This window comes from Pleuronectes platessa, chromosome 9 (genome assembly GCF_947347685.1).
Source record: "Pleuronectes platessa chromosome 9, fPlePla1.1, whole genome shotgun sequence".
Classification (NCBI taxonomy): domain Eukaryota; kingdom Metazoa; phylum Chordata; class Actinopteri; order Pleuronectiformes; family Pleuronectidae; genus Pleuronectes; species Pleuronectes platessa.
In genome coordinates this window covers 25,402,771-25,430,495 of record NC_070634.1, presented here as the reverse complement: position 1 = coordinate 25,430,495, position 27,725 = coordinate 25,402,771, and the positions used below count along the sequence as shown (strand labels likewise).

Here is a 27,725-nt window from a genome sequence, read left to right as displayed (position 1 = left end):
CAGAATCCTAAGAATGACCCACGTCTTGTTCTGCATGTTTGATGAATCAGAGTGAATATATATTAAATGTCAATGTAAATGTGTTTAAAGTGAAGCTGCAGAAATGTATAACATATGTTTCAATAGAAATCTTTGACAGGGCTTAATTTAAAATGAAAACGAACATGCTCTCATGCCCGCCCGACTCTTGAGGAGTCTTTTCATGCTGCATGACACATGATGGACGTGCTCCTCACGACCCTGGCAGCCTGTGTGCAAGTCGCCCATTATATAACAATGGCCGTGCAGCCTCCGCGTGGCTAATGGCCAGAGAGCCCTACTCAGAACCCTGTGTCTTCAGAGGGCCCTTCCACACGCTAACAGGGTTGGATCTGTTTACCGAGGGCTCCTGGCAGGTTGGCTGTCCAGCACTTCTCCATGCTTTGTGGAGTGTCACTGTCAAATTACACTTATAAATAGATTTTGGCTCAACGCTGGCACAGCCCCATCGCCGAGTCCTTGAGTACTGGCTGGAATCTGCCATCTGTCTGAAAGCGTCAGGGAGTTCTGCCTGAGCGGAGAGGACACAGAAGATGTTGCCCTGCGTCCCGTAGAAAAGGACTGTGAGGGATTTGTGAGGCGCTCTGTGAACTCAAAGTTGATTTTAATACTATAGAACTGCAACTTACATGTTTAATACTCTGCATTAAGTGTGGTGGTAAACTATTTTACTACTTTCACATACCTGTCTGAGACTTTTAGGACTTGAAATGTTTTTCTGACCCGTTTGTGACCTTTATATTCAGAGGAAACGTATAATCCAGCCTCTTGTGTTTTCAGATTTCCATCACAATATATAAGATTAGTTTCATTTAGGCCTGATTGTTATGGTTAAACAGGATATATGGTCTATGTTGTGGATCTTTATCCCTGTTTGAATTTTCTTCCAGCTATTTATGGCCATTGCATTTGGTTTTGAACTTCACGTTGCTCTCTCCTGGTGGTGGCAGTGTAATTGCATCACAGCCCATTTCCATCAGACAAACATTCCCATGTGACAAAAAAAGAGAGAGGTCAGAGACTGGGGTTACTTTTGGTTTCCTGGGTTGGTAAGGTAGCAGTCATTATCATATTTATACATATTCTCGTACCTAAAATGTGGATTTCCCTGCCGCGGCTATGAGCTAATGGGTTTTGGGTTGTGACATTTATCATTTCCTTTTGTCAGACTCAGTCATTGTTCATCCAAAGCTTCCATTAGGATTCATCGGTCATGCTCACGGAGAGATATTAGTTAGGATCCAGGCCCGGCTGCTACGGAAAGGTCAGGAGATTTGTCTCCTCCTCGATCGTCTTCTCTCTGCCGCGGCTCCCGAGCAACGGTGAGCTGGGACGTTGAAGCCGGGGCCACAGCCTCCACTCCATCACGGCAGACATCTCAATCCGTTTCCTCTGGTATACCACGTTTACAGCAGCACAGCTTTCCAACGCTGATCGGTCACTGCTCCTTACCCCTTCATTCATCACTACCTCCTTCCTGCTGCCTTCCTCCTCATCCTTTTCTCTTTTACTCACACAGCCCTCTCTCCCTTTCCTCCTGCACTACACCCTGCAAAGCCTCTTCCTCTCCCACCAGTAGCAAACCAGTCCATCTATCTCTGCCCTGTTTTCCCCCTCACCTCTTTACCCCCTCCGTTTCCCCCCTCCTCGCCCTCCCTCCTTCATTTTCATTATTTGCTTTAGGGCTGAATGCGGCCGGATGCTGGTAATCTGGCGCTCTGATTGCATAGGACACGCATGAATGATACCCAAGCTTGTTCCCAATATCCTCTCGCTTTGAGTCATGACTTTAATCATTACTAATGGAGGGTGATGAATACCAGGGACCAGTTGAGTGTTTCATGAATTTGCACCGAGCTGGAACAACTGGGGCTTCGAGGAAGAAAGTGAATTTCCCTGTTTGCCTCCGAGGGGACATCAAGAGTCGGGTTAATGTGAAACCTACTGGCTGCTCGGTGTATTTACTGGTACGTTAATATTTTATTACCTCCAGCAAGTCGGTGGCTTTCCACTTCTGTCTGCCGGTTGGTCGTTTGGTTTGTTAGCAGCATTACCCCAAAAATATTATACACATTTCTATAAAGCTTGGGGGAAGAATGAGACATTAGCCTGGAAAGAATCCGTGACATTTTGATACGGATCCAGGGAATTCTTTCGACATTGGGATGTTATGCTTCCTGCATATTGATAAATAAAGGCAGGTGTGTTATTCTGTCCCCTGATCTTGATCAAGGCGGATTGCAGACCCATCATTTTCTTTGACTTCCTTCAGCATTGTGAAATATGGGTGTTTCTGTTAATTTCTCACAGAATAATTTATGAACCTTGATGAAAATCACTGGGGGACTGGTATATCCATGTGTGCAATTTGGTGCAGCTTGATTGGGGCGTTGGTGGAGGAATGTCCACTGCCCTTCTAGTCGGTCTGCTTATTGGTTGGTTGATTTATCTGTTCCAGGATTGTGCAAAAAAACACTTAACCAATTCCCTCAAACGTGGTGTAGTCACAAGGCCGGGAAAGAACCCATGAAAAACAGAGGTGAGAATTCAGATTTATTAATCTCCAACCAAGGAGGTTATGTTTTCACCCTCATTCGTTGTTGGTTGTAACTTAAGCAAGATAAGATAAAAAACAGTGGACTGATCACCACTAAAGGTGGAAGGATGCAGTACAGATATCCCAAGGAATCATACATGTGTTTAATTTGGTGCAGCCTGATTGAATTTAATGGGGGTGCTCACTCTTCTGAGGGCAATTCTAGTTTTGTGTGAATTGCCCTTCATATGCAGTCAAATAAAAATAAAACAGCCGAAAGGCAGAGCTGCAGATTAGAGTTGATCTCACAGCTTTATTGAGCGTGTACTGCACTACTTGTGGTCTGTACCTGCCCTTCTTGCATAATTGGAATACATTTGTACCTCATGGTATTTATCTAGATTTCTTGTGAGGGAGCTTCTGGGAAAACAGTCACACCTTTCTCCGAGGAAGCAGTAGCGTATGCACAAAACACAAGAGGTAGGTAATTTAACGATGTATCTGGCATCTTGTAAAAAAGTCTATGCATAGTCGTTGGGAGAGGCTCGGGATTATCTCTCTGACTAAACTAGATCACCTAATTTACCAGAAAAACAAAACACACCAAAGCTGTTAACACATGTCAGGGTTTGATGAATAGGTGCATCTGTGTTCCAGCGTCAGGATAGTTGAACTTGATCCAGCGTTATAAACTCTTGCATGATTCAACGTAAAATAAATAAAGCTGTTGCCTCTCTACCGGTGGCTCCGGACTCAAATGATTCCTTGCCACTGTGCAGTTTATCTTAGACGAGCATCTTGATATTCTCCGCGCCCGCCGCCGCCTTCCGCCACTTCAGCCGCCTCTCTCCTCCTCTGCTTGGTGATTAGCAGCTTAAGATATAACCATTGTGTGAAGTTTACCCATTTTGCAGCTCCCTAAACAGAATCACTCAGACGAATAGGTGATTAAAACGAGACTGACAGATGTGTGGTGGAGAAAAAACCAGGGCAGGAGTCCCGGCTCTCCATTAGTTTAATTAAATTACCTTAATCTGATAGAGGCTATTTCAAGTCATCACCCAATTATACGCTCTTTTTGTTGGTGGCCCCGAGCACTGGAGTGTGTTTTTATTTATTGCCTCCTTCCACCCTCTCACACACACACAAACACACACACACAAACACACACACACACAAACTTGCACGAGATGGAAATTCTGTTCCATCCGGAGTGACACAAGCAACCTTTCAAAATCATATGCATTCATTTTTAATTAAAGTCTAAACTTGGGTGTTTTGCTGCAGAATATTTTACATTCCACTGGGAACATTCTGCAGAGTTCGGTGTTTAATTCATTTCTCATCACTCAACCTTGAGATTGCTTCACACACACATTGTTTCTACCTGCCCTGAACTTCTCTGAATGCTTTTTTACTTTTTCCGAAGTTAATGGATTTCTGCAAGGTCCACTGAATACAATATCACCTTTTTATACATTAACGATCCGTGGTTATGTTTGTAGATAATACACATTATCTGCCTGGTTCACTCAGAATTGGGATTTTTAAAGGTTATGAATGAGGAACAGATTTAACCTCAAGGAATCACTGACGACAAGGTGTGTCGACCGCACCGGCTTCGTCTGTGTGAGGTTTCAAACCGGCAATTTACCAAATGAGGCTCCACCATTAAAACGTAAAATACAGAGTCCTGCAGCAGCTGCTGGTTTGATTCCGACCCGGCCCTTTGCTGTGTGTCGTCTCCCATATTCCCCCTCCCCAATTGCACTGGTAATGAAGGAGAAAAGGCCCCAAAAATATCTCAGATTAAACCAAACAAACAATAAAATCTTCCTCGTTTTCAATATGAAATGGAATAATGAAATGGGCTGTGTAGTTTTTGTGTAATCCTGCTAACAAATAAAAAAAAAAAATGCAGATGAAAAGGTAATCTCTGCGTAACAACTAGTTTTGTACATTGTACATTTCCAGTAATGGCTTCCGTTACACCTGAGCTAATATCTTAGCTTCTGCAACTCACTCCTGGTTTCAACATTAGCTGTGAAGGTTTAAGGGATATTGGTGAATCAATATCTCAACATGGGTAAAATCAAATATGGGCTATTCATACGTGTGTAACGGAAACTTTAATCATTTCTTTTTAGAAATAATCTAAGTATATAATCAAGTTTTGCCACTGTTACATTTTCAACGATGAGCTGCTCTTATTCACACGCCACGAAGGAGTCCGGACAAAATACACACAACAAAGTGACTTCAATACATTTAATTGTTATTTGATTCATTGCACATTTGCTCTAGTGCAGTCATAATCAATGTAAAGCTTTAAAAAATACAATCTCAGTCATCTCTGTCGTGATTCTGAGTGCTTCTGTGTCGATTTCTTTTTCAAAATAAAATACAGTATATGACAGATAAACCCCTCTGGCTAGAGGTGTGTTCTTTGATAAATATGTAAAGTAAACATTGAGAAACAGGGCAGCATCACTGGTCAATGTCAAAGATACTTTCATTCATATTTAGGTAGTGTAACTTTCCACATAATACACTAACATTTCCCTTTGTGTCTGTGTAAACACGACTGTGTCACAGTTGTTTTTTTGACGTACCGCACTTCCCTTTGGAGGAGAACCTACACATTAGCATGAACGACCACGTTCCTGTTGGCACCTGAATTATCATAAACACAGACATGTCCTTCACCCCAGAATACTTCACCATAATTACCTTTTTTTTCTCAAATTAAAAAAATAGTTTGGTTCAAGAACTGTACACAATACCAAAACAATGTGCTTTTCCCCAAATAGTGTATAGTGCTAGGTTCCACGTGCCCTCCAATGGCTGAAGTTACTGTGTGCCTATCTCCCTTTGTCTTTTTGGCAGTCACAGGAGGCGTCATGGAGGCCTCTCTCCGTGAAACCTTCGGTTCCGGTACCTGCCATTCTTTTCCTTGGTTATGTTGATGCAGGCGTTGTGCTTGTTGCTCTGCAAGTGGTTCCAGTACTTGACGAGTTCGTTGGGTTGGAACTGATGCGACGTGATCAGGTGGCTGTACTTACAACTGGAGTAAGACACCCGCCAGTGGTTGAAGAGGAACTCATTGGGTGGGGGTACCGGGTCGATGCGGAGCTTCGCCAAGCAGATCCCCACGTAAACATCCTCCAAGTGCAGTCTGCGAATGCCGAGAGAGGCCTGGTAGATCAGCTCGGCCATGTCCCCTGAGAACACATACCCCGTGCCCGAGCAGAATATCGGGTAGCGCTCGCTCGGGTAAAGCTCTGGCGCCATGTACCACTTGCTGTCCTTGTTTCTGTTTGGCGCATAGCCTCTCATCATGTAGCCGGTGAAGAACCGATGCTTGGGAGGCAGCTCGGGCTTCAGCAGCTTTTGGATGAGATACTCGGTGTTGACAAACATGTCGCTGTCTGTCTTCATCACATAGGAGGCGTGTGGGCAGTGGGTGGCCACCCAGTTCATGCCCATCAGGGTTTTGATGGTCAGGTTGTAGTAAGTGTCCTGGTAGTCCTGTTGAATGATGTCATGGTGAATGCGGCTCTCTTCCTCGATGCTGCTCTGGAGGAAGGTGTCAGAGCTCTTTCCTACTCCGAGCAGAAAGAGACGGACAAACCCCAGGCCCATCGCTACACTCTCATTCCCCCAGGTTGCACGGATGGCGTTTCGGGCATCGGCCTGGCTGGGCTCGGCAGCAATGAGGAGTATGAGGAAGGGCGTGGTGTCCCTGCACTTGAAGGGCTCGTTCAGGATGTAGCGGTAGGGCTGAGCACTGAGCGTCCCTCCCACACCCATCTCCTTCTGTAAACTGTTGTTGGTGCTCATGGTGTCCCCGAGCCCCATTACACCCATCCTGCTTCCGACGGTCTCTCCTGCCGGCCCCTCCGCCTGCTGAGTGCTCAGGTTGAGCAGAGGCTTTGGCGCTACATATCCCCCGTCCCTCCACGGGCTCCTCAGGGAGCTGCTCTGGTTGCCGTCCCCCTTGGGGCTGCGAAGGGCCTTCAGTGTATTACTGAGTGGGTTTTCCCGGAGCCCACTGCGCCCCGGCAGCCAGTCCTGGTGGCTGAAAAACAAGAAGAAAGTGAAGAGCAGAGCCAGCGAGAGGAGGCCTGTCACGTGGGTCCGAAAGACTGAACGCTTGATGGTCCAGGTCATCTTGATGGGACAGCAGTGCCGCCGTCTCCACTGCATGGTGGAGATTGGGGTCGCAGAAGGCTGCTGCTGCTCAAGTAGCACACAGTCACCTCAAACATGTGGTTGCCAACGATCAGAGGGGGATCTGAGTCGGCAGATGTCCACCAGTGCAGCGTGGAGCAGGTTTAAAGGGCCCCTGGTGGAGCTAGGAGGACGATGAGTACGTGACCATAGAGGCTTCTCCCTGGAACTCCTTTGGCGCTGTAGACAAACACAGGCTCATGCTCTATGTGGTGCCTCCTTCAGGATAAGATGAGGGACGCCTCCTTTGTGTTTAATCTCTCTAACCTGAAAAGAGAAAAAATAAACAATATTTAGTCTTGGCAATGCTCCAAGAAGCAACTCCCATTCGAGGCCACAGAGTCAGATGTCAACTAACTGAGTTTGTCTCTGAATCATTTTCTTTATGGTTGTCGTGCAACAGACAGAATAACTCAGAATTAATTTCCTTCCAGATGCAAAAACCCAAATTACAGCTTTCTGTGGACACAGAGCCCACGACGTTGAAAATTCGTTTGGTAAACTGACTTAACATTTTGAAAGGAACCTATATGACGGCGTCGTAGCATCTTTGATTGGACTGTGGGCATGTGGCTTCCCGAGGAAATAAAACTGGAAATGGAGTGAATATTGCTGCATTGGGAGAAGGAAATACTGCTGCTGCAAATGTTGCAAGCGTTTTTTTCTCTGGTGCATCTGTAAAGGAACATCCAGATGTTGAGACATATTACAAAAGACATTTTCAGAAGTCTTTGTGGAATCTGAGCTGGCTCTGGCTCATATTCCTACTTGCCTCTTGCATGCCATTATTCAGCTTAATGCCAAGGGCAGATTTATAAATTGCAGGTTGGCTCAACGTGGTGCCGGCTAACACTACACTGAGCTGCTTGGTTGAGAGAGTGTCATCAGCCCCCCACCATGCGACGACAGCCAGGGAGGAGATGAATCTGTCAGAATGAGTTTTCAGGGTCCAGCAGGCAGCGGTTCCGAGGCCTGTGCCAGCCTCCGATGATAACAGCCCCCCCACGCTATTCTCATCGCACCTTCAGCTTATCTACGCTGCCTACTGTCTAGCTGTTACCACCCAGGCTGCTCCATCTTCTATCCAGCACAAACAAGGAAACATGCACATAAACGTACGAATGCAAACAAAACACATGCACGGCTGCAACAGCGCTGACAAAATGTGATCTGTAAGATTGCATCTTCTGCCCTCAGGGACTTATCCACAGAGGGAGGCACAAAGGCGATCATGTAAGCACACATTGATTCTTCAACTCACCAACGATCCGTTTGCACAAGCACAGAATTTACTGTGCACTGCACATAATCACATGCACAGCAAATACTGCGCACATAATCATTTCTGTGCCGCCTAGAAAACACACAATAACCATAAATCTAATGCAGACCCGACTTAATGATATACACACCAAACACACCGCACACATAATCACTAATTGTGTGCGTAGACTCACAAAAGGTGCGTGTGCCCTCGACACATAATTACATCCACACTAGATACACACATCATCGGCGCTGTGCATAACTAGCTTTCACACACGTCACCAGAGAAAACAGAATAAGCCAGCAGAAACTTGCAGGTAGACTCTATTGAATATTAATGCAGCAGCAGTGTGAGAATCTGGAATCCATCTTTCCTTTTCGTGAGTGTATTAATTTATGGTCTGCCTGCGTTGCCATTTTGTTTATTCGTCTGCTTTGCGTTGTAATCATTTGAGGACAGCGAACAACGGAGCGTTACTTTGTGCAAATGCTACACGTCAACTCAGCGTGCGGCGGGATTTTTTCTAAACTTCCAATTTTCATTTCCTGTTATGTTTGCTCATTCGTCACGACAACCGGCAGGGAACACGATAACCTTTTCAGGCGAGTGAGCTTCCCCGGCGCAAGCAATTACAGGAGAATGAGAGGGGCCAGGGCCGGCTTTGTTTTAAAGGTTAACATACTTTACATCCAAGCATATCCAGTGCTTGAGAGATTTCTCCTGTCAACTGAATGAACATCTAGTTACATCTGAGCTCTGATGAAGTGGACACACACACAGAGGGCTGCGTATACACATGAATACAAATGTACACGGAGAAACACACACACGTGACGGATGCCCACACACAACCATCCACCCGCCCACACGCACACACGCATGTCGACAACGGCGAGTGGTCGAGTGTGCGACTTTGTTTTCTTGTTGATGCAAACGCCGGCTCCACCGAGAGACCAGGCATCCATCTTTACTTTTTAGCAGATCCGTTGAATCTGCCAATGCCTCTCCTCATTAATTAATTTCCTTGCCTCCCATCAATGTCACTTCTGTGCGAGCCAATTAGTTACACAAGCACTAATTAAAGCCCCGGCAATTCTGCAGCGGTCAATAATTAGAACGAACGCTGGGAGAGTGACACAGCGGTGAAATACCAGGCATACATTACATCTGCTCGGAGCCCAGAGGGAGGAAACACAACAGGATGAGAAGAGAAAGAGACTTTGGACGGCGGCGAGGTGGACACATCGTTCCACACAGGTAGCGTTGTGTCTCCATGCCTACACAACCGGCCCTGGTCTGTTTATGACTCCGCAAAGTGTTTAATACACGCACAACAAATATCCCCGGTGTCAATGAGGGTGCTGCCTTCATTCAGTGAAACGTGCACTTTGTGATAGTGACAGATTTCCCTCAGGAGAAATGACAGCTTCCATTTGCTACATACAGAGGCTTTGTTGATATAATTACCAGGTCAAAGGGGGCGGGGACAAAACATCTGACGGCTTTTTCATTGAGTCACAATTAAAAAAAAATTATAATATAGCCTTGCTGCATATTTAAGTGACACTGGTGTCGGGGGGCGGAGACAGTTTGGATTTCATCGGTTCCTGGTTAAACAATGTCTAGGACGTCCTGCCGCCACCTCAATAGAACCAGGAAGGAACTTTATTTTGAATAGAACAGTAAACTGCTCCACCTCTACTGCCAAAGAAAAAAATGTCATATCCCTCAATGGTTTTATCTTGCTCTCTGCCAGTATGTGTGTATGTGTATGTGTGTGTGTGTGTGTGTGTGTGTGTGTGTGTGTTTGTGTGTGTGTGTGTGTGTGTGTGTGTGTGTGTGTGTGTGTGAGTGTGTCGTTTTGGACAGCCCGGGACTTGGCTCAATTAACTTGTTTCATTCCTAACTTTAGGGGGCTTTCCGCAATGACAGAATAAAGAACAACATATATACATATATATGTATTGTATTGGAAAAATGTACTAAGTATGGTTGAAACCTATTTTGTAGTTGGAGAGTAACCTTATGCATCCCTGTCTAATGACCTGAGCTGTTTTATGGTCTGAACTGTTTATGACAAGATAACTGCCAGAGCCTTGAGCGACTGAATTACCCATCACAGGAAGGAGTGTATGTCTTCTTATCACCTTAGGAAACACATGTGAATCAGCTCTTAATATTTAGATTCCTCTCCTTCCCCCACCAGTCTGGATTGGTTCAGAGAGACAGCCCTAAAGCCTGCTATATAAGATCTGTGCATCTGACTGTTCTTCATCTTCACTCTGAGATCCTTGTGACTCCCTGTGTTGATCCTTTCTGCAGAAAGCCTCTTATTAAATACACATGGATAACTTTGTTGTTTCCAACCTCTTGTATCTCCAGATTTCCATCACAATATCTTCTGTTTAAGATATCAGTTCTCACCAACGTTTTCAATTTGTTCTAGCGGAATTCTGTTTGTAATCCAAAGGAACAAGCACCTGTTGAAAAGGAGCATTCACAACCTTCAACTGGTTTGGTGTGTTTGTCTGACGCGTTGTAATGAGAGCAAACTCATTATCTCATATGTAAAAGAACAATCGAAAACAATGAGGTCTCCGTTCAGAGCGAACACTTGACAGTGAGGAGGCCACAGCTCTCCCCTCAGTGCTGCTGTGGTCTGGTCTTAAACCCTCCACGCACTCTTCACTTTCATCGACCCTGTTCGGCCGCACGACTCCATGATAACCTCTCATTTACTGACCGTTGTTTACCGTCTGACTGCGGCGAAAGGAAAAATAAGTGGAGGATGCTGTCAACCCTCTCCTCAACTTTCCCTCTCTCTCCATCTGACTGACTGCAAGTTATTTGACCAGCTGGTCGTCCACATTCTTATTTACTGACTTGAGGATTCAAGTTTTCATATTCCTGGGCAAATGTAATGTTTTACTAATGTTGTATTGTTCAAGACAACGACGACTACGGCCCTTAAATTGAACTGTGCCTGCCTGACTGAACTTTTATCTGCACTCCGAGGTCCTCGGGCCGGGGGGGAGAACTCGCTGTGGTTTTTAAGAAGTGTTTCCATTGTCGGGCAGTGGGAACTGCAGCTTTCTACTCTTTTGAACCGCAGTGAACCAAAGTTGGTTTTTCTAATCCATTTTATTGAATTTCAATTTAACGTCCCCCCTTGGTTTTAACAGTTATTTTATATCAGAATTCAGTGATTCATTTTATCCTGGTCAGTGATTTTAATATTTATGTCGATGACATCTCCTGCCGCTTTTCTTAATTGTCACAAAGTCTGCCAGTTATTTATAAAATCTTGGAAAAAGTTTTGCCCAGCTTCCTGACAACTTAAAAAAGTTCCAATCGAGTTTCCGCCAGAAGCATTCAACTGAAGCTGCACTTCTCAGAGTCACCAATGACATTATGATATCTGCTGATAAAGGTGAATGCTCCGTGTTGGTGCTGCTCGATCTCAGTGCAGCTTTTGACACGTTGGATCACAGGATCATGATTGAAAGGCTTAGGCAGTGGGGTGGGGTGTGTGTGTGTGTGTGTGTGGGTGGGGGGGGGGGCAGCACCCTGCACTGGATCCTCCTATCTCTAATAGGAAGCTTTCTGTGTCACTTGGTCCATACATGTCTGAAACTGCTGCTCTTTCCTGTGGTGTGCCCCAGGGTTCTGTCTTGGGTCCTCTATTTATTTGTATTATATATATGTTCCCTTAAGGTCTTATCATTAGCAATTTCACAGATATATTCCTGTCACTGTTACGCCGATGATATTCAGCTCTATGTGTCTTGGCAGCCTGATAAACAACTGTCGGATTGCCATTGACGACTGGATGTCTAACTACCTTTTACAACTTAATACAGACAAGACTGAAGTTCTAATTTCGACCTCAGACAGAGTAGCCCCCCTCAATAAGTCGTCTGTCAACCGTCTTCAATCGATTCAAACTCCTTCTGATAGATCGTTGACCAGGTGAAGCCGGACGACTCACATCACACCAATTCTATCCTCTTTGCATTGACCTCCCATCAGGTTTAGGATCCACTTTAAGGTCCTTGTTTTGACTCATGGAGCCGTGCATGGTCTGGCACCAGAGTATGCTAGTGACCTTCTTCATCCCGATATCTCCAGTGGGTCACTTGGGTGTTCTGACGACGGTAAACTGGGTAACTTCATCTACTTCAACTGTTTACGCTTTACTTTAATTTATGATTTACGTATAGAAGAAACTGTTCATTAATAACTTTGCTATCATTCTAACCTCTTATCCATAAAGTTAGCTATGTTTACGCTATCTTTTTGTCTGTAACTTCGTGTCTTCTGTTTTAACCGGTTTTGAACCCCTATCCATTACGTGTAGCGTGGTTCGATTAGTTTAGTCAGCTCACATGTTTGGAACTACATTGTTAAATGATATATATACATGCATACATATATCCATAAGAATATACATACACAAAATAATTATCCAAGGTTAGAAATTTACTGGTATGAGAGATTCAATTTTGAATAATGGTCCTATTTTTTATTCAGATTTCTTTTAATAATGAACCTAAATCCATTGTACCTGCTCTCTCTTCTCCTCCTGTGCTAAGTTGAGTGATGCAGATGGTTTCATCCGCTGAAGCTTTGAAAGATCTCGCTTTTAAATTCATGCCACAAATCATATACAAATGGAACTCGGTGCAATTGGTGGTGTTTAAATTATTGAAAACATGACATTTGGAAATTTCACAGAAACACATCGCTCCACAAAATAAGTGTCTTTGCTCTTGTGGACAATCCACAGTGTGTCGAGGTTTCACTTAAACAAACTCACTGTGAGAAACAGTCTTTTGGGGTTTTTGAGTAAAGTGACCATATTTGGTATATAAGTGACTAAATAGGGATAGGACCACTGGGATAGGTCTAGTGGGATAGGAACAGTGATATCTGGTGGTTGCATTCTTGCTAAGTGCTTCAGAGCAGATGAGTGAGACTGGATGACAGCTGTTTTTCCACTCTTCATCACTCTAGGCTGATCTGATCTGGGCCAGGCCACTGGAGCCATCCCTCCCAATTACACAACATGACCATATCTGAACCTTGAAGGGTTAGTCTACCCAAACTCCCAAATACAAGCACAGGTGGTGCCTGGCAGTGGAGACAGTTTGGTTTTATTTACCCGCGATGAAACTGTCTCTGGGAGGTGCTGCCCCCACCCTTATACAAAGAAGGGAGGAGGTTTATTGTGGTAGAAGCAAGTCCGGGAACTATCTGTCCTCCAGGGCGGTTCTCATTAAATATCTTAAAGCTGAAATTATTCACTGATTATCAGTCCTCTAAACTGATCGATAAGTATTTTCTTTGTCTCATGCGATGTAAAATTTTATATCTTTGACATCTTGACCAACAAAACCAGCAATTTGATGATTTTCGTGTTGTTCATGTCATTGTAAAGACTAAGCAATTGCTCAATTAGTAGAATTGTAATAAATGTACCTTGACATGTACCTCGCAGATCAATATCAAAACTTCGCAATTCAAAATATTTTTATATATTTTGATTGGAACTATCCCTGTAATTCAAAGCCATACGATATGATATGGACACTGGGTGCAACCTTTGATTCCATTTGTTCGGTAGCAAATGATTGAGCAGCCTTTTGAAACTCCACCTGAACACACAGGAGACAACAGGGAAATAAAGCGTCGGCCGCTCCGAGCGACTGCAGCTGTATCAAATATTACGCGACAGTTATTTCCCCCCCCCCCCTCATAATGCAGCAGACAACTTTTAACCAGTGAATGTAATTCAAAGCATTGTTTCTGTTTTACTTCGTTAATAGCGCCCGGGCTGTACATTCTCCCTCCTCCCTGCATCCGCTCTCAACGTCTGTTCAGATGCCACAGCAATAAATTATGAGGTGGTTTGAAAATTAGACCCTATTAAAGTTTCATAGTCTGGTGGGCAGGGCGAACACCCAGATGGTGAGCTTAGCTGATTTTCTTTTTTAAATGTCCATCTCAGCAGTTAACAGATATCCCTAAGCATGCAGGGGGGGGGGGGGGGGGCAAGTGGCTCAGGCAGCTGTACGTGATGGAGTAGATAAGAAGAAGGCCCGGTTAATTGAACCCCAATCGATGGCCTCGCCCTGTGACAGCTCCAAGTGAAGGGGATCCCTAAACCTGACTCTGTGGGATCTAATACAGATTGGACTGTATTCAGGTATCTGTCATAGGAGGATGACAGATGTTTCACTCAACCTCTTTAGAGGTTGAGTGAAATCAAGGTGTGTGGAACATCTGCCTGAGGGGCCCCTGTGTCACCTCGAGGAGCCACTTGGACCACAAGGTGCCTGGTGATGGGGAGGAGATGCAAGATGCAAGGGGGGGGGGGGAGCATGGATGTGGGGGGTGGGGGGGTTGTGGGGTTGATGGATGGATGGATGGCAGTGGGAGATGTAATGGAGTGGAGACGAGGGCGGGGAAGGCTAAATGAATAATGAGGGTGTGGGGGACTGATGAGACGTGCGGGGCTGTGTACCTCCTCCTCCTCATGCTGCTGCTGCTGCTGCGGCTGCTGACGGGGCTGCGGTCGGCTGATGGAGTGGCTGAACCCTGGTGCCGCCACCCGCCATCACCGACCCTCCGAGGCTCGGAAACAAACCCGGGTTTCAAGCGCTTAATCCGCCCCCCCGCCTCGCCCCTGTCCCCCTAATCACACCGGGATGCGTCCTCATCCCCCGCGGGCTCCACAAACCTGCGGGGTTAGAGCCTGTCCTCCTCCGGGCAGGGGACCCTCCTCTCCCGGTTCTACTTAGTCGATCTTTATGTTTCTTGCTTCCCCCTCCGCCGCTTCACTCTTGTGTCCCCCCGGGTTTAAGTTGCTTTCCACGGAGGACAGAGGGAGAGAGAGAGAGAGAGAAACACCGCAGCATCCATGCGCGTGTATCCGTGAGCCCGGTCCGCTGGAGGGATGCGGGAGCAGCGGGAGAGGGGGCTGCTCCTCCCCGCTGCTCGGAGGGCTGATGTGCAGGAGGAGATGGAGGAAAAACACAAAATCAAAAACATAAAATCCTCGCGCATCAATGAGTCCGATCACTGCCACAGTCCTGCAGGGGGAAAACCCAAAAACCCAGCGGCTCGTCTCTGCACCTTCCACCCGTCTTTTGTTTCCTCTGCTCCTCCGCTCCGCCCCGGACCGACGCTTCGTCTCAGCCGGGGAATGCAGCTGTTGGTCCCGGGCAGACTGGCTGTCAGACACCGCTCCTCTGACGGAACTCCACAACGTCACCGCATTCTTAGCGGAGCATCTCACGTGACACAGACCGACGCTCGTGGTGCGTTTGCGGGATGTGCGGGGAAATATAATATCCCCCCCCCCCCCCCCTCAACACACACACACACAACAAACACGAAGACACACACGCTCATGTTTTTCGTGAAAGAGCAAATTTGCAGGCCAAAATATTCCAGATACTTATGCCACCATCTTACACTGTTAATAGACTAATAAACATAATTAACTAAATACTACTCTAATGAACTAAATATTATATATTGATATATTTTTTCTGGAATATCAAGGTGTTTTCTGTGTAACGAGATATTTAAAGAATATATATAAGGTGGCATTTTCATGTTATTTCAACATAGAAACATATAGTAAGTATTTTTGTCCTCGTGATGAAGCAAGGTCCTCGTAAGTGACTAAACGTATGTAGGTCCCCACAGCATGAGTAATATCTAGGCCCCACACACACACACACACACACACACACACACACACACACACACACAGTGTTGCAGGCTAATTAAAATTTGCTCAGTAGGAGCCTGTGTAATTACTGATATTAAAGTCCTTTTCCTGATTATTGCTATTTTTTGACACATATGCTGGAACATTTGATTAAATTCTGAGAGGAGAGTTATTACAATAAATGGCAGTTACTATATCTGACCTGCGTACATATTCTGAATTGCACGAAGATATGAACAAGTTCGGCCTCCATTAAAAAACAACAACAACACGGTGCTCGTACAATTTAAAGATACAACTAAAACATTGAAATCAATATGACTTATCTCAGTTTAGGAGATTTTGAAGATTAAGTTGATTTAATTTCCCCTGAAATTTCAAGAAAATATGAAATAATGTAAAAAAAGTGAACGCTTGTTTGAAGACATGAAACACAATTTAGACTTGTAATATTCCACCGAATAAGAATAATTTATATTGATACATAATCAGGAAACCTTAAGATCAAACGGCAGATGATAGTGGCTGTTTGTGAAATATACTTCTTGAAGTCAATATATTTTCTTTTTTCAGAGAAGGTTGGTAAAAAAAATTAAAACTTTTCAATAAGTCGCACACAACAGAAATGTGCCTGTTGTGCAAACGCCTCGAGGACGATAACACGAGGATTCAGCCGTGCAGTTATTAACGTGATAGTTCACAGACAAATTAAAACTCATTATCCACTCACCACTGTGTCGATGGAGGTAATAAAAGAGGAACTAAAATGAACAAGTTAAGTCTGGTATGCACCAGAATGAGGAAACACCCAGATAAAAGTCATCATGAGGAGAAATGACCCAGTAAGGACATGAACTTTGCAGTTGCATCCGCCAAGGGCACAGAAAACAGTCAAAACAGGAGTAAGACATTCATCCCAGTGGTAAAACATTGATCAGTGGAATTTCCCATTACATCCACAGAGCACACATGAAATACAGTTCGAGTAAACAGTGTCCGATTCTTCAAATGTTCCTCTTCCCTTTAAGCAGGCTCTTTTACTTGAAACTCATTCCTCCCACTTTTCCCACGTTCACTTGAATGCAGCATCCCGCCCTCCCTCCCCTCCCTCTCCCAAGCCCACCCCTCTTCTGTGGGTGCAAAAGGGGGATTTAACTGGTATGAGAGCTGGTGGCCAGTGGTTGTCTGGTAACAGCTGGATTCACTGTGCTCTTTGTTTATCCGTGGCTCCACGGTTTCGGCTATTAATCAAAAAATGTAATAATTCACGGTACATTAGCATCGTGCACACGTGGTTATCCACTGCATTCAGCATCATTTCACCTTTCGGCTGAGTGCACACAGACACAGACGACTCTCTCCCTCCATCACAGAGCGCTGAGGAAACTCTACCTCCCTCATTAATGACTGAAACACAAAGCAAACCCTCCATCAGCCTTCAGTCTAGTTTACACTCGTGCAGAGCTCCTGGACGAGCACTGGGAGCCGCCTGCTCCTCTTGTCTGTCCACCTCTCCCAGTAGGAAGTGGAGCAGCCGGGAGTCGTGGCCTCGTGCTCCAGCAGCTTGCTATGACTTGGGGGACAGGGAGCCGGTGGGAGGGAAGCCTCTCGCTGCACCGTAAATATTGTAAGGAGGCGCCGTGGCGAAGGAGCACAGGTGACTGAATAATTAATAGGAGCCCGTGTCTTTGACAGAAATACTTTGGAGGCCATTAGCTCTACGTGGCTGGAGAGAGAAGCGTATTTGTCAAAAAGGGACGTACTGGTGGGGATTGATTTCTGGTATCGTTGCCCGGGTTTGCAGCACTTATATCATGTGGCGTCTATTAGAGAGGCGACTTCCTTAACTCAGGAAAGGCCGGGGTATCAAAATTTAAACGGTCATCATTAATTGCCGGAGCTCGGGGAGTATCTTAGAACACCACGTCTGCTTCAGCTGAAACTCAGAGGAACTCAGTCTACTGTGCACACACACAAACACACACTCAGAGACACACACACACACACACACACACACACACACACACACACTCAGAGACACACACACACACACACACACACACACACACACACACACACACACGTATGTACAGTAGACATTTATTTACATATTATGTCCTTTATACCAGATAGCACCTCCTCTTGTGTGACTGTCATGTCTTTTACTAAGTGCTTTGGCACGGTGCCCAAGACCTGACTCCCTGTCCCTGTCTCTGGATCAGTTTGAAAGCCACAGCCACAGTTTGTCCTCTTTGCAAAAAAGCAGGAAGTTCAAACACCAACTTCTCCAGGAACCCGCCTAGCAACCCAGGAAACAGTTTTTACATTTGAATAATTTCTCATTTCTATGCTTTCAGTGGTGGTCGATTCGTCATCCTGGCGACTTCTGAGGAGAAATGCTTAGTGACATGGCAAATTATGCACTTATATCCATTCACACCAGGAGTTTACCAATCTGATGACTCAATGGCTTTGTCTTTGGATTCTTTTCTATCGCACATTTTTCTCAGGTTGCTCTGTAGTTCGCTGTTTCCTCTGTTTCCTCTCGGACGCTGTGTGAGGAAGACGAGGTTGTTTATCTCAGAGCTTCGCCTCTCAAGAAATTCAGCCCTGGATGAAACGTGAGCTGTGGAAGACGGACATAATGTCCTCTGGCTGCGTCCCCAGTGCAGGCGTCCATGACGTCTCTGTGAATATCTCTGTCTCCAGCCCAGGGAACCAGATCTAATGTAAATAATAATTATAACTTGGATGTATAAAGCGTCTTTGAGGTTATTCAAGGCGAGTCCGGGTGTGGAAGTCATAATATTAACTAATAATCTTATTATAGCCTAAAAGGACACTAGCCTATCGTTCATATCATATCACGACACCCAGAGTGACGAGTGGAATGAAAAAAGATTTGGCCGGTAGCACCTGGAGTCAACAAGTCGTAGCTATGTCTGTCCACGGTTTAATTTAATTTAAAAAAGGAATTCATTTTCATAAATCACATATATGGTGCATATAGTGAATCTGACGACGCCTGCAGTGAAATGTATGTCACATTATTTCCCTGAGCAGATCTGATCAGGGGCTTCATGCACTTTTCCATGCAGTTCTCCGGGTCGCATGCCTGTCACAGTGGATTGTCTGGGTTCTCGCGTCGTGCACCCTCGATACGCAGAGACAGAGCGATGGCTGCTGGCACCAACACGCCATGTTGTCTGTGTTGTTTCCTCACCAGACAGAGACAAATGTAATTCCAGACCGCGCACACGCAATTCACGCTTTAATTCCACGTGTTAATCTGGCTCAAATCGGATCCAGACCCCTTCAGATTCGACAGACTTGTCATGGGCTGAGGTCGAGGCAGGACAGAGCTGTCAGATCGTCACACACAGACACAGATGTGGTCCGACAGTCGGAGATCCAGCGCCAGCACGAGCCGCGTAAACAACAAGAGCTGGAGGTGGAAGCAGGAAGTCGTAAACAGGATCAGGTTTCCTCTCGGTCAGGATCATAAAACCAAAACCACAAACCAAATGTGTCCAAGTTACTCACAACTGCTTCCATCCCGATGAATCCTCGTGATCTCAGCCACATGTTGGTTGTTCTTTCAGGTTCTTCCTTCTATTTGTCATAAAAATGTAAAATACATATTTTTATGCAGCAAATTTCCACTGTTCAAAGATATTAGTAGGATTTAATTCTGCACCAAGTCCATGATGTTCATTGGGACACAGTTCCAAAACTATGGGTGATAAATAAACATTGTTGCTTCTTGACTGAATCCACTCTATCTCAGCTTCACACATTGGTGGTACTTCTAGGACTGTAGCTCTATGTGTCACCGTGCAGCGGCTGAAAAAGCTTACGCCCCCATTAAACCACAATTAAATCCTCCTTCTCCTTTTCTATATAATAACTCCAGGAGAAATAAGAGGAAATGTCATAACCCGCCCTTTCTCATAATGTTTAAGAAAGCGTCAACAAGCTGGTTTGTTCAAATCTGTGCCAAAATCAAATTGGTTCTTATTTTCGGGCCCATGTCCCATCCGTCCACCAAATTTCATGGAAAAATCTGTTCTGTGTTTTCTTTCCATCATCCTGCTGAAAATAAAACCAACCAACAAATAAACAAACACACACACGGGGGTGAAAACATAACCTCCTTTGTGGGGGTCATAATGTAAATATATGTATTTTTATTCCAGGACACAAGGAAACAACTGCACAGAATATAACTCCAGAATATTCAAGCTGTAACTTAATAATTGGAGAGTCAAATAATGATTCCCGCGCACGAGTGAATCAATAACACAAACAATTTACCACATATTAACACAAACTCAATAGACTTTTAGAGAGGGGTAATTATCTAACGTTATGTAAACATGCTGTAGATTGTAAAGTGTGGCATAATCATCCAATTAGTTTTATATGAAAATGCTTTAAAGGGGTCCAGCAGGAATAGAGTGATGTTCGGTGGTTAGAGAGTCGATCCATCAAGTGGTGTGGGGCCAGCGGAGACAGACCCCAGAACAGCTGCTGCAGTGGCATCTGCATCCAAATGCTCTTTAACACCTTTTAACTCCAGGAAATGCAGCTGATTCTGTTATTGCAGATTACTTTAAAAGAGTAATACTCATCCTGTCAGTTTTTATTTTTTTGTTCTGTTATGAAACAAATGCTGCATCGATCCATTCCAGAATTTCAGATTCAGTTTGGTGGCTGCACCACAGAGGGAGAAGGGAGGAGAGAGGGATGATGACCATGACATAAATAAATCAGGATTGAGGTGAGAAGATGCAGCTGTCCTGGTTTAGTCAGAGTTGAAATCTGCCCACCAACATGACAACTGTTCACTACTAACCCCAGGCCAATGAGGGGATGCCCCCCCCCCCCCCCCCCCCCCGGATGCAGGAATGTTGTTTCCCTTTGTTTGATTCCCTTCAGAGGCGAGAAGATAAGTTCTTGATTGAGTGAGTTCTTCATTATTACTGTCGCAGCAGCACGAGGAAAAATCTGCACTTTGGTGACGTGTGTTGGAAACAAGCGACAGTTGTTTAAATTTGAATTATTTTAGGGGTCAAAATCATCCAGCCAAACTTTTAAGAACTTCTCACTCCTCTCCAGTAGCCACAGACAGTTTGGGAGTATGCTTGTGATATAATATATATTTTATCGATGAAGAAGGTTTAATGACAGGATTAGAGAAACACAACCTGAGTTTTAACACAAGATTTTAGGTTTAACCTCGTGGAAATACCAATGAGTGTGTTATTTAATAATTACCTTGTGAAAGCTGAGTTATATATATATTGTCAAGCTATGAGGGGCAACTCCAGTAGCAGCACACACAATACTGCAACAGAAATGTCAAATAAATTAAAGTACCTTCAGTTTGATAAGACAAAATTATTCTTTATTAGTCTGACAATGGGGAAATTTGCAATATTACAGCAGCAAGAGTCAAAAATAGGCATCAAAATAAGTGACGGGCAATACTCAAGTGTAAAGAGATGGAAAAACATATAGAAAACTAATATCTACAGTGTAAAAACAAGAAACAAAATGTACAATGTGAGAATATCTACAGTGAAACACCGGTTTATCTGAAGCATTTGATCCCTGAGATGAAACAAAACTCTGGCAGAGCATCAGAGGCCAGTCTGTGAGAAACCGGGGTCGGATGTGGAGTTGACTGTGAAACGACTAAAAGGTGCGGAGGAAGATTGGCGGGAGGAGACTGAGCCGAGGGTCACGGCCCGAGAGGAGACAACACAACCACAGACAAAACACACAACCCTGAAACCAGGAAGTCATTCTGTTTCCTTTAATCGTTTCCTGCTGAAACTTATCTCTGGAAGCTGTTTGACATGGAAATACTGGCCCAGACAAATCTTGTATTTGTGATGTGCTTCATGTTTGTGTGCTTCCTTGTGTGTCTCTCTACCCATGTCTCCTCTTTGACCGTTTTCTTGCACGAATGCATGTGTGGGTGTGTGCGTTGGTGTGTGCGTCTGAAAAACGCTGTCCGCTGTGGGCGTGCTGCCGGTGGGATGGGTAAAACTACAGAGGTCAGCCATCACTTTGAAACATGCTGGTCCTTATCGCTGTCACGAGGCCTAATAGAGTAATGAATCAACATAAAGCCCGGGACCCTCCTGAATGGACCGCTGCCTCCTCCAGCAACACTTGGCGCTTTACTGCGACTCCACTTACTGCCTCTGTAAGCATCTTTGGCCCTCCACCGTTGTTTATGGGCGGTTTAAGAAAAAAAAAAAAAAAAAAAAAAGCCCCTGAATTGCGTCTTTGTGTCTGAGGTGCATTCACACATGAGCAAACCCCCCCCCCCCCCCCCCCCCCCCCGCCTCATCTTACACTAGGCCACTATGAAATAACTCCCGACCACGGACAAATGGGACGGAGGGTGTTTTTGAAGGGACGGTAATAGAACACAGAAATGGACCAAAGAATATTTGTGATCACCTCATGATCTCCTGCGTCCCCTCTATAAAACTTTGTGAGTTATCACAGAACAAAAAGTGAAAGAAAAACCAACAACAATTCACACGAGGAGAGAGAGAACTGGAAGAATTAAAAAGTTTGAGCTGCCGGGAAGGAAGCGAGTGACGGACAAAGTTTGGTGTGAGACTTGTCAGGTGTTCAGAAGCTCCTTTTTAGACATGTCTTCCTTCTGTGACAGCTCGTGTGCACACGCGTGGCTCGGTATCATTCATTAGCCCGGTCGTGATGATTGTCGACTCACAGCGGGCGACACCATTTCAAATCAGTTCCCTCTTTTATCGAGAGAAGTGAAGTTCCCTTGAATATTCACACAACATCAAAAGATTTATATAAAAGGAACTTCAAAACGAGATTGTGTCATTTAGTGTTGTTCAGTTTTAAAAACAGATCGTACTGAAGATACATCGCTAGCCATCAAATACAGATTGGCTAAAGCAAATAATTATGTCAAAAGTGAAGCCAACGCGTCTCATCGCCCCCTGGTGGTCAAGTAAATGTCTCTCAAATGTGGTTTCTGCCATTTTAGGTATTTGTTCATCTTCATAATGTATCTAATGCATGTTTAAGTGTTCATTTTTTCCAGTATTTGTGCTTTCAAAGAATCGCTATAGCTCATTATATCAAATTAACAAGATACGTATGAAGTAGAAAAGCAGTTGCTCAAGATTGAAATTAGCAAATATCAGAATCATTCTGTTGTTCCCAAAATCAATGAAATACTTATATATACAGTATATATCTCCAGAGAGAAGCTAAGCTGATCATCTGAGCAGTTTCTTGACCCTTGAACCATGTTAAATAAATGATGGCAGCACCAGCTCCATTCATTACACAGTGTTTGACCCTCGGCTGTTTCAGGCTAACTGAGTTAGCTGAGCCCACAGATCCTCCTTCACTCTGCATGTGTGTGTGTTTTCATGCTTTTTACAATTAACCACACCAGCTGACATGAAGCAGAGTTTATTCAAACTGCACGAAGCAGGTCAGATATGAACGTAAGTCACATATTATACCTGTTATTTACCTCACTAAGCACCGGTTCTCCGTACGGATCTGACACTGGATCAGTCCTGTCTTGGATATCAGCCCTGAAGACAAGTGCACCATCTGCTTTTCATACATTATGCTCTTAATTCCATCTCTTTACCTGCACTGCAGATATTTTTAGCTTGTATTATGCTCACGCTCACGCGCTCCATCCTTGGCCTCGAGTCGTCTTCGATGTCATCTCGCGTGCTGAGCAGGTCGCTGTGCGTTCAATCTGCACGATGATGCGTTCATGATACAGGCTCGTATGTAAAAAAGAAAACGTCGGCACAAATTGGAAATGTAAGCAGCCTTCAAAGGGAATACATTAACCAATTCCCACTGGGGTCGAAATGCAGGTTTTTTCAATTTTTTTTATTCTGCAGATGCTCAAACATTGAAGTTCTTCTTTTTAAATATCAAAAGATCTTTCATCCTCTTCCTCTGCGCTGCAGCTTCGAGCGGTCGAAGACAACTCAGCATTTCTCTCCAGCTCGAGATCTGCTCATGGAATTTTAACAATAGCTTTGCTCTAACGTGGCTTTAAGTAAACGCCCTGCACGTCCATACTACACACAGTGTATCTGCATCTGAGCGGTAGAGGGGTTTTCTAGCCTTTAAATCAATACGTGTCCATTTCTAATCGATGAACCTACGACTCTCAGCACCGATTTTGCCAAAACCTGCAGATAGGTCTTCAATTCTTCCCTCATTAGGGGATTCTGCCGTGTCACTACCTGAAGAGTTTGACCTTATGTGTCCACGCTGCCGTCACTTATTAACGAGAACAAATATAGATCTGAGTTGTTCGTAGAAAAGGTTCTTGTGTCACCTTCTGTCTGAGTAGTTTTACATTTTTAGGAAATACTCTCAACTTATTCCTGTGACATTGCATTAACTAGTTAGCATGGTTAAGTTCAGTCAAAAGGGAAAATAGATTGTTCCATTTTTGCTTGGTTTTAATCGCTGCTATATCATTTTTTAGCTCCTAATTTTGCAGCAAACACAACTAGTGACTACAGGCCAACATGGGGGGGGGGGGGGGTATATTATATTGCTTTATTGAGACTGGTTAAAATACAACTTGACCAACAATATGAAGCAAAAACGGCTATAGATTTGCAAAATGGCCTCATGAAGGAGGAGCACCAATAAAAAATGGCTCTCCAAAAGTGAGGCCACAGCGTCTCAATCGCCCCCTGGTGGCCGGCTGCAGTACAGCTCATAAACCCAGCCTCATGTCATGTTAATGGACAGGACATGGCCCAAGATAAAAGGGTCAAACAATTAAATAACACAACCAGTGACCACACTCCCAGCATGCAGTGGGACCATGCCGCCCCTGCACCACCGGCTCTGGAGGCGTGTGCACCCCCCCCCCCCCCCCCCCCCTGTTGAATCCTGGTCTCACATCTGAGGGGGGACGGGTTGGAGGCTCGGCCCTCGCTCTCAGCACGAGGCCCCGACTCGTCCTCGCTCCCTCGGCCGCGTCTGAGGAGAATTACAGAGATTGCTCAACACGAGGTTGAGGCTCACAGCGGCAGCACTTAGCCTCTGATCAAACCCAGCGTTGCCTTTGAGAGGAGAACATAATGCTCCTCGTTCTGATTGTTTTGTCGTGCTTCTCTGTGTGGCTCAGAGGAGAGGCATGCAGCTTGGCATGCACATGCGTTTGGCTTCTCTCTGTGGAGACACATAAATCCTTTTACACACGATCCTGCCAAGCCACCCTGTAGGCAGGCTTTGCATCTGAAATGCACAATTAGTTATCCCTGTTTGGTTTGAATGCAACATTTCGGAAACATCAGGCCCGGGGGCAACGCGCGGAGAATGGCGGCAGCGACCTCATACACTGTGCCTCCTTGTCATTTATTCTCTCTCTCTCTCTCTGTGTGTGTGTCTTGCTCTTCCCTTTCATTCTAATTTTTCCTCCCTGTCTCTCCCTCCCTCTCTCTCTCCCTCTCTCTCTCTCTCTCCCTCTCTCTCTCTGTTGCATATATCCTGAGATGAACTGGACAGTGTGAGTCTTCACCTGGAGGCGGGGATGAGGTCCGTCTGCCGTCACGTCTTCATGGAGGCTTCATTGACTGCGGTGTGTGTTTTGGCAGAAGCGTAAACACCCCCCCCCCCCCCCCCCTCCTCCCCCGAGCCGCCCGGTCAGGGTTGAGAGAGTCGACGGGATAAACGGAGCTACTTCATCTAATCAGCAGGACCAGCAGCGCGCTGTAGAACCAGCTGTGGGCCAGTAGCAGGTCGGCTCGTATTACCTGCTTCCAGCACTGACCCCCGGCGTGCCCCCACCCCGCCCCCCCCCGCTGTGCCTAATCTGCACCGACATTAATACAGGCAGAGTTGGCTCACCACGAGGCTGTTAGCGGGACGCTTCTAATCTTGCTAAAGTGTTCTGCTGGCGAATGGAAGAGCCTGTTTTGTAAACTCCGCACGAAGGATTAAAATCTAGTTCAACATGCTAAATGGTTGTGTATCGCTGAATTCATTTTTCAGCCCCGTGTTTGTGAGGGATTTATTTTTTGAGTGAGTTTTTCCATTTTTCACATCCGCCTACAAGGCCTGGGACAAGTTAATACTGAGGGAAGCTGCATGGAAATACATCTAATTCTACCTCCAGTTATTTTGTGCTCCTCTTATGTGTAGATGCTGCAAAAATATACAAAATAACATTTACACTGGTGAGAAAAAGGGGATTGAACCATTTGGTATCATCTGCATTCATGTACACAGACGTCTGGCAGTGGGCGGCTGGCTGAGATGAATCCAAAGCCACAATGCAGTGGCTTGTACAAACAGCTGAAGGTTTATTATTGGTGATGGACAAACATTTGTGTTCATGAGTCACCCACACACAAATCACAGTTCCTTGTCCACCGCAGGAAACCAAAGCCAGTGAAACCAGTTTGCAGAAGAGCACCTTGGGAACTGCTGTGTATTGTTGAGCATGAAACCAACAAGACTTTCAACTAGCGCCACCACATTATCTCACAGGGAACTTAATCTAACTAAATCTAAACCACAAGCTCCTCTTCACCTTAACAAAAGCACTTTTGTTGCTAAAACCCGAGCCCCCGACAGTGTGGGTGTCTGCTCCGGTCTCTGGTGTGACAGTTGTGTACTTTATGCACTTTTCCACCTCAACCACCTCCGGGCAAAATCCGCTGCTGTAAATAAATGTGGCGCTTCATTAAAATCCAGAGATAGTGCAACTTGTTTGAGAGGGTGTCTGTCTGCCAGCGGAGGCTCAGCAGGACAATGACCCGACTCGTCCAAGTAAATCTACACCAGAGTCAAACAAAGAGAATCAGACCTTGACCTTGACCTTGACCTTGAGGTTTGAGGTTATCGCCAAGAGACCACTTATAGTATATATATATATTATATATATAAACTTATATTTGCAGATTTGAACATTTGAACATATGTACATTTGCACTAGAGTTATTTTTTCTACTACTGTATTATCCCACCTATAGTGTATTCATATTTATATATTTATCTTGCTCATAGTGTATTCATCATTCTTATATCATACCTTACCTCTTAATACTGTTCATATTCCATTTATATCTCTAACTGTACTTCCTATTTATTTACATATTCCACTATGCACAATACTCTGCACTTTTACTGCCTTTTATTGCACTTCTGCTTTGATGCTAAACTGCATTTCGTTGTATATGTACTTGTACTGTGCAATGACAATAAACTTGATTCTAATCTAATCTAAAAAATCTAATCTAATATGAGTGAATAATTAATTGTTAGTTTGTTACTTTTATTTTCTATAATTAGTGCTAGAAATTATATAAAAGTGTTTTAATGAATGAACCTAAATAAATTGTATAACAGACGCAAAACCTGTATTTAAATTCCCTTTTCAACAAAGGGTAATTAATTACGAATAAAGCTGTAGAAACATCAATAGTCCAGAATTTTTTTTAAATTGCACCGTGCCTCACTGAATGTTTTCCTCGTGGTTTGTGTGAGTTTATCTGGATGAAAAAAAAAAGCTCCTGATAAAGTTTTCATGCACTTTTGTGACGGCCCCTATCTTCAGAATCAGACTGTGACACCAGTGCAACGTCCGTCACGCTTTACAAAGTGGGTACGTGCAGCTGTGTGTGTGTGTGTGTGTGGGGGGGGGGAGGGGGGGGGGGCTGCTCATGTCCAAACGTTGTATTCACAGCTGTACATTCCTGTGACTCCCTCAAGATGATCGCTATCGTGCAACACGTCGGACGTTGACGTGTTTCCTCATCTAACGTGCCTCTGACGACCTCGAGTGAGTTTTTTATTTTCGTTTTCATTCCCACTTCCCTGATGAAACAGTGTCGTTATTTTGCACGCACGCACACACACAG

General features: G+C 44.7%; 1 protein-coding gene across 6 annotated transcripts; it reads right to left on the bottom strand.

Moving 5' to 3' along the window:
* Window positions 1-4,829: 4,829 nt before the first annotated feature.
* On the bottom strand, window positions 4,830-16,785 carry b3galt2 (UDP-Gal:betaGlcNAc beta 1,3-galactosyltransferase, polypeptide 2). Of its 6 annotated transcripts, none has more exons than XM_053431161.1 (3): window positions 16,541-16,785; window positions 14,812-16,179; window positions 4,830-7,072 (listed from the first exon to the last, which is right to left on the bottom strand). In XM_053431161.1, the coding sequence occupies exon 3, from the start codon at window positions 6,779-6,781 to the stop codon at window positions 5,474-5,476; it is 1,308 nt and encodes a 435-aa protein (XP_053287136.1). In that variant the 5' UTR covers window positions 6,782-7,072; window positions 14,812-16,179; window positions 16,541-16,785; the 3' UTR covers window positions 4,830-5,473. The 6 variants fall into 6 exon arrangements, with proteins under 6 accessions (XP_053287136.1, XP_053287138.1, XP_053287134.1 ...); XM_053431163.1 differs by having other exon boundaries at window positions 14,812-15,076; window positions 16,541-16,569; XM_053431159.1 differs by having other exon boundaries at window positions 14,812-16,785.
* Between the last annotated feature and the right edge of the window lie 10,940 nt (window positions 16,786-27,725).

Coding starts and splice junctions, on each gene's coding strand:
- b3galt2 (XM_053431159.1), bottom strand. CDS start 6,781: ATGCAGTGGAGACGGCGGCACTGCTGTCCCATCAAGATGACCTGGACC.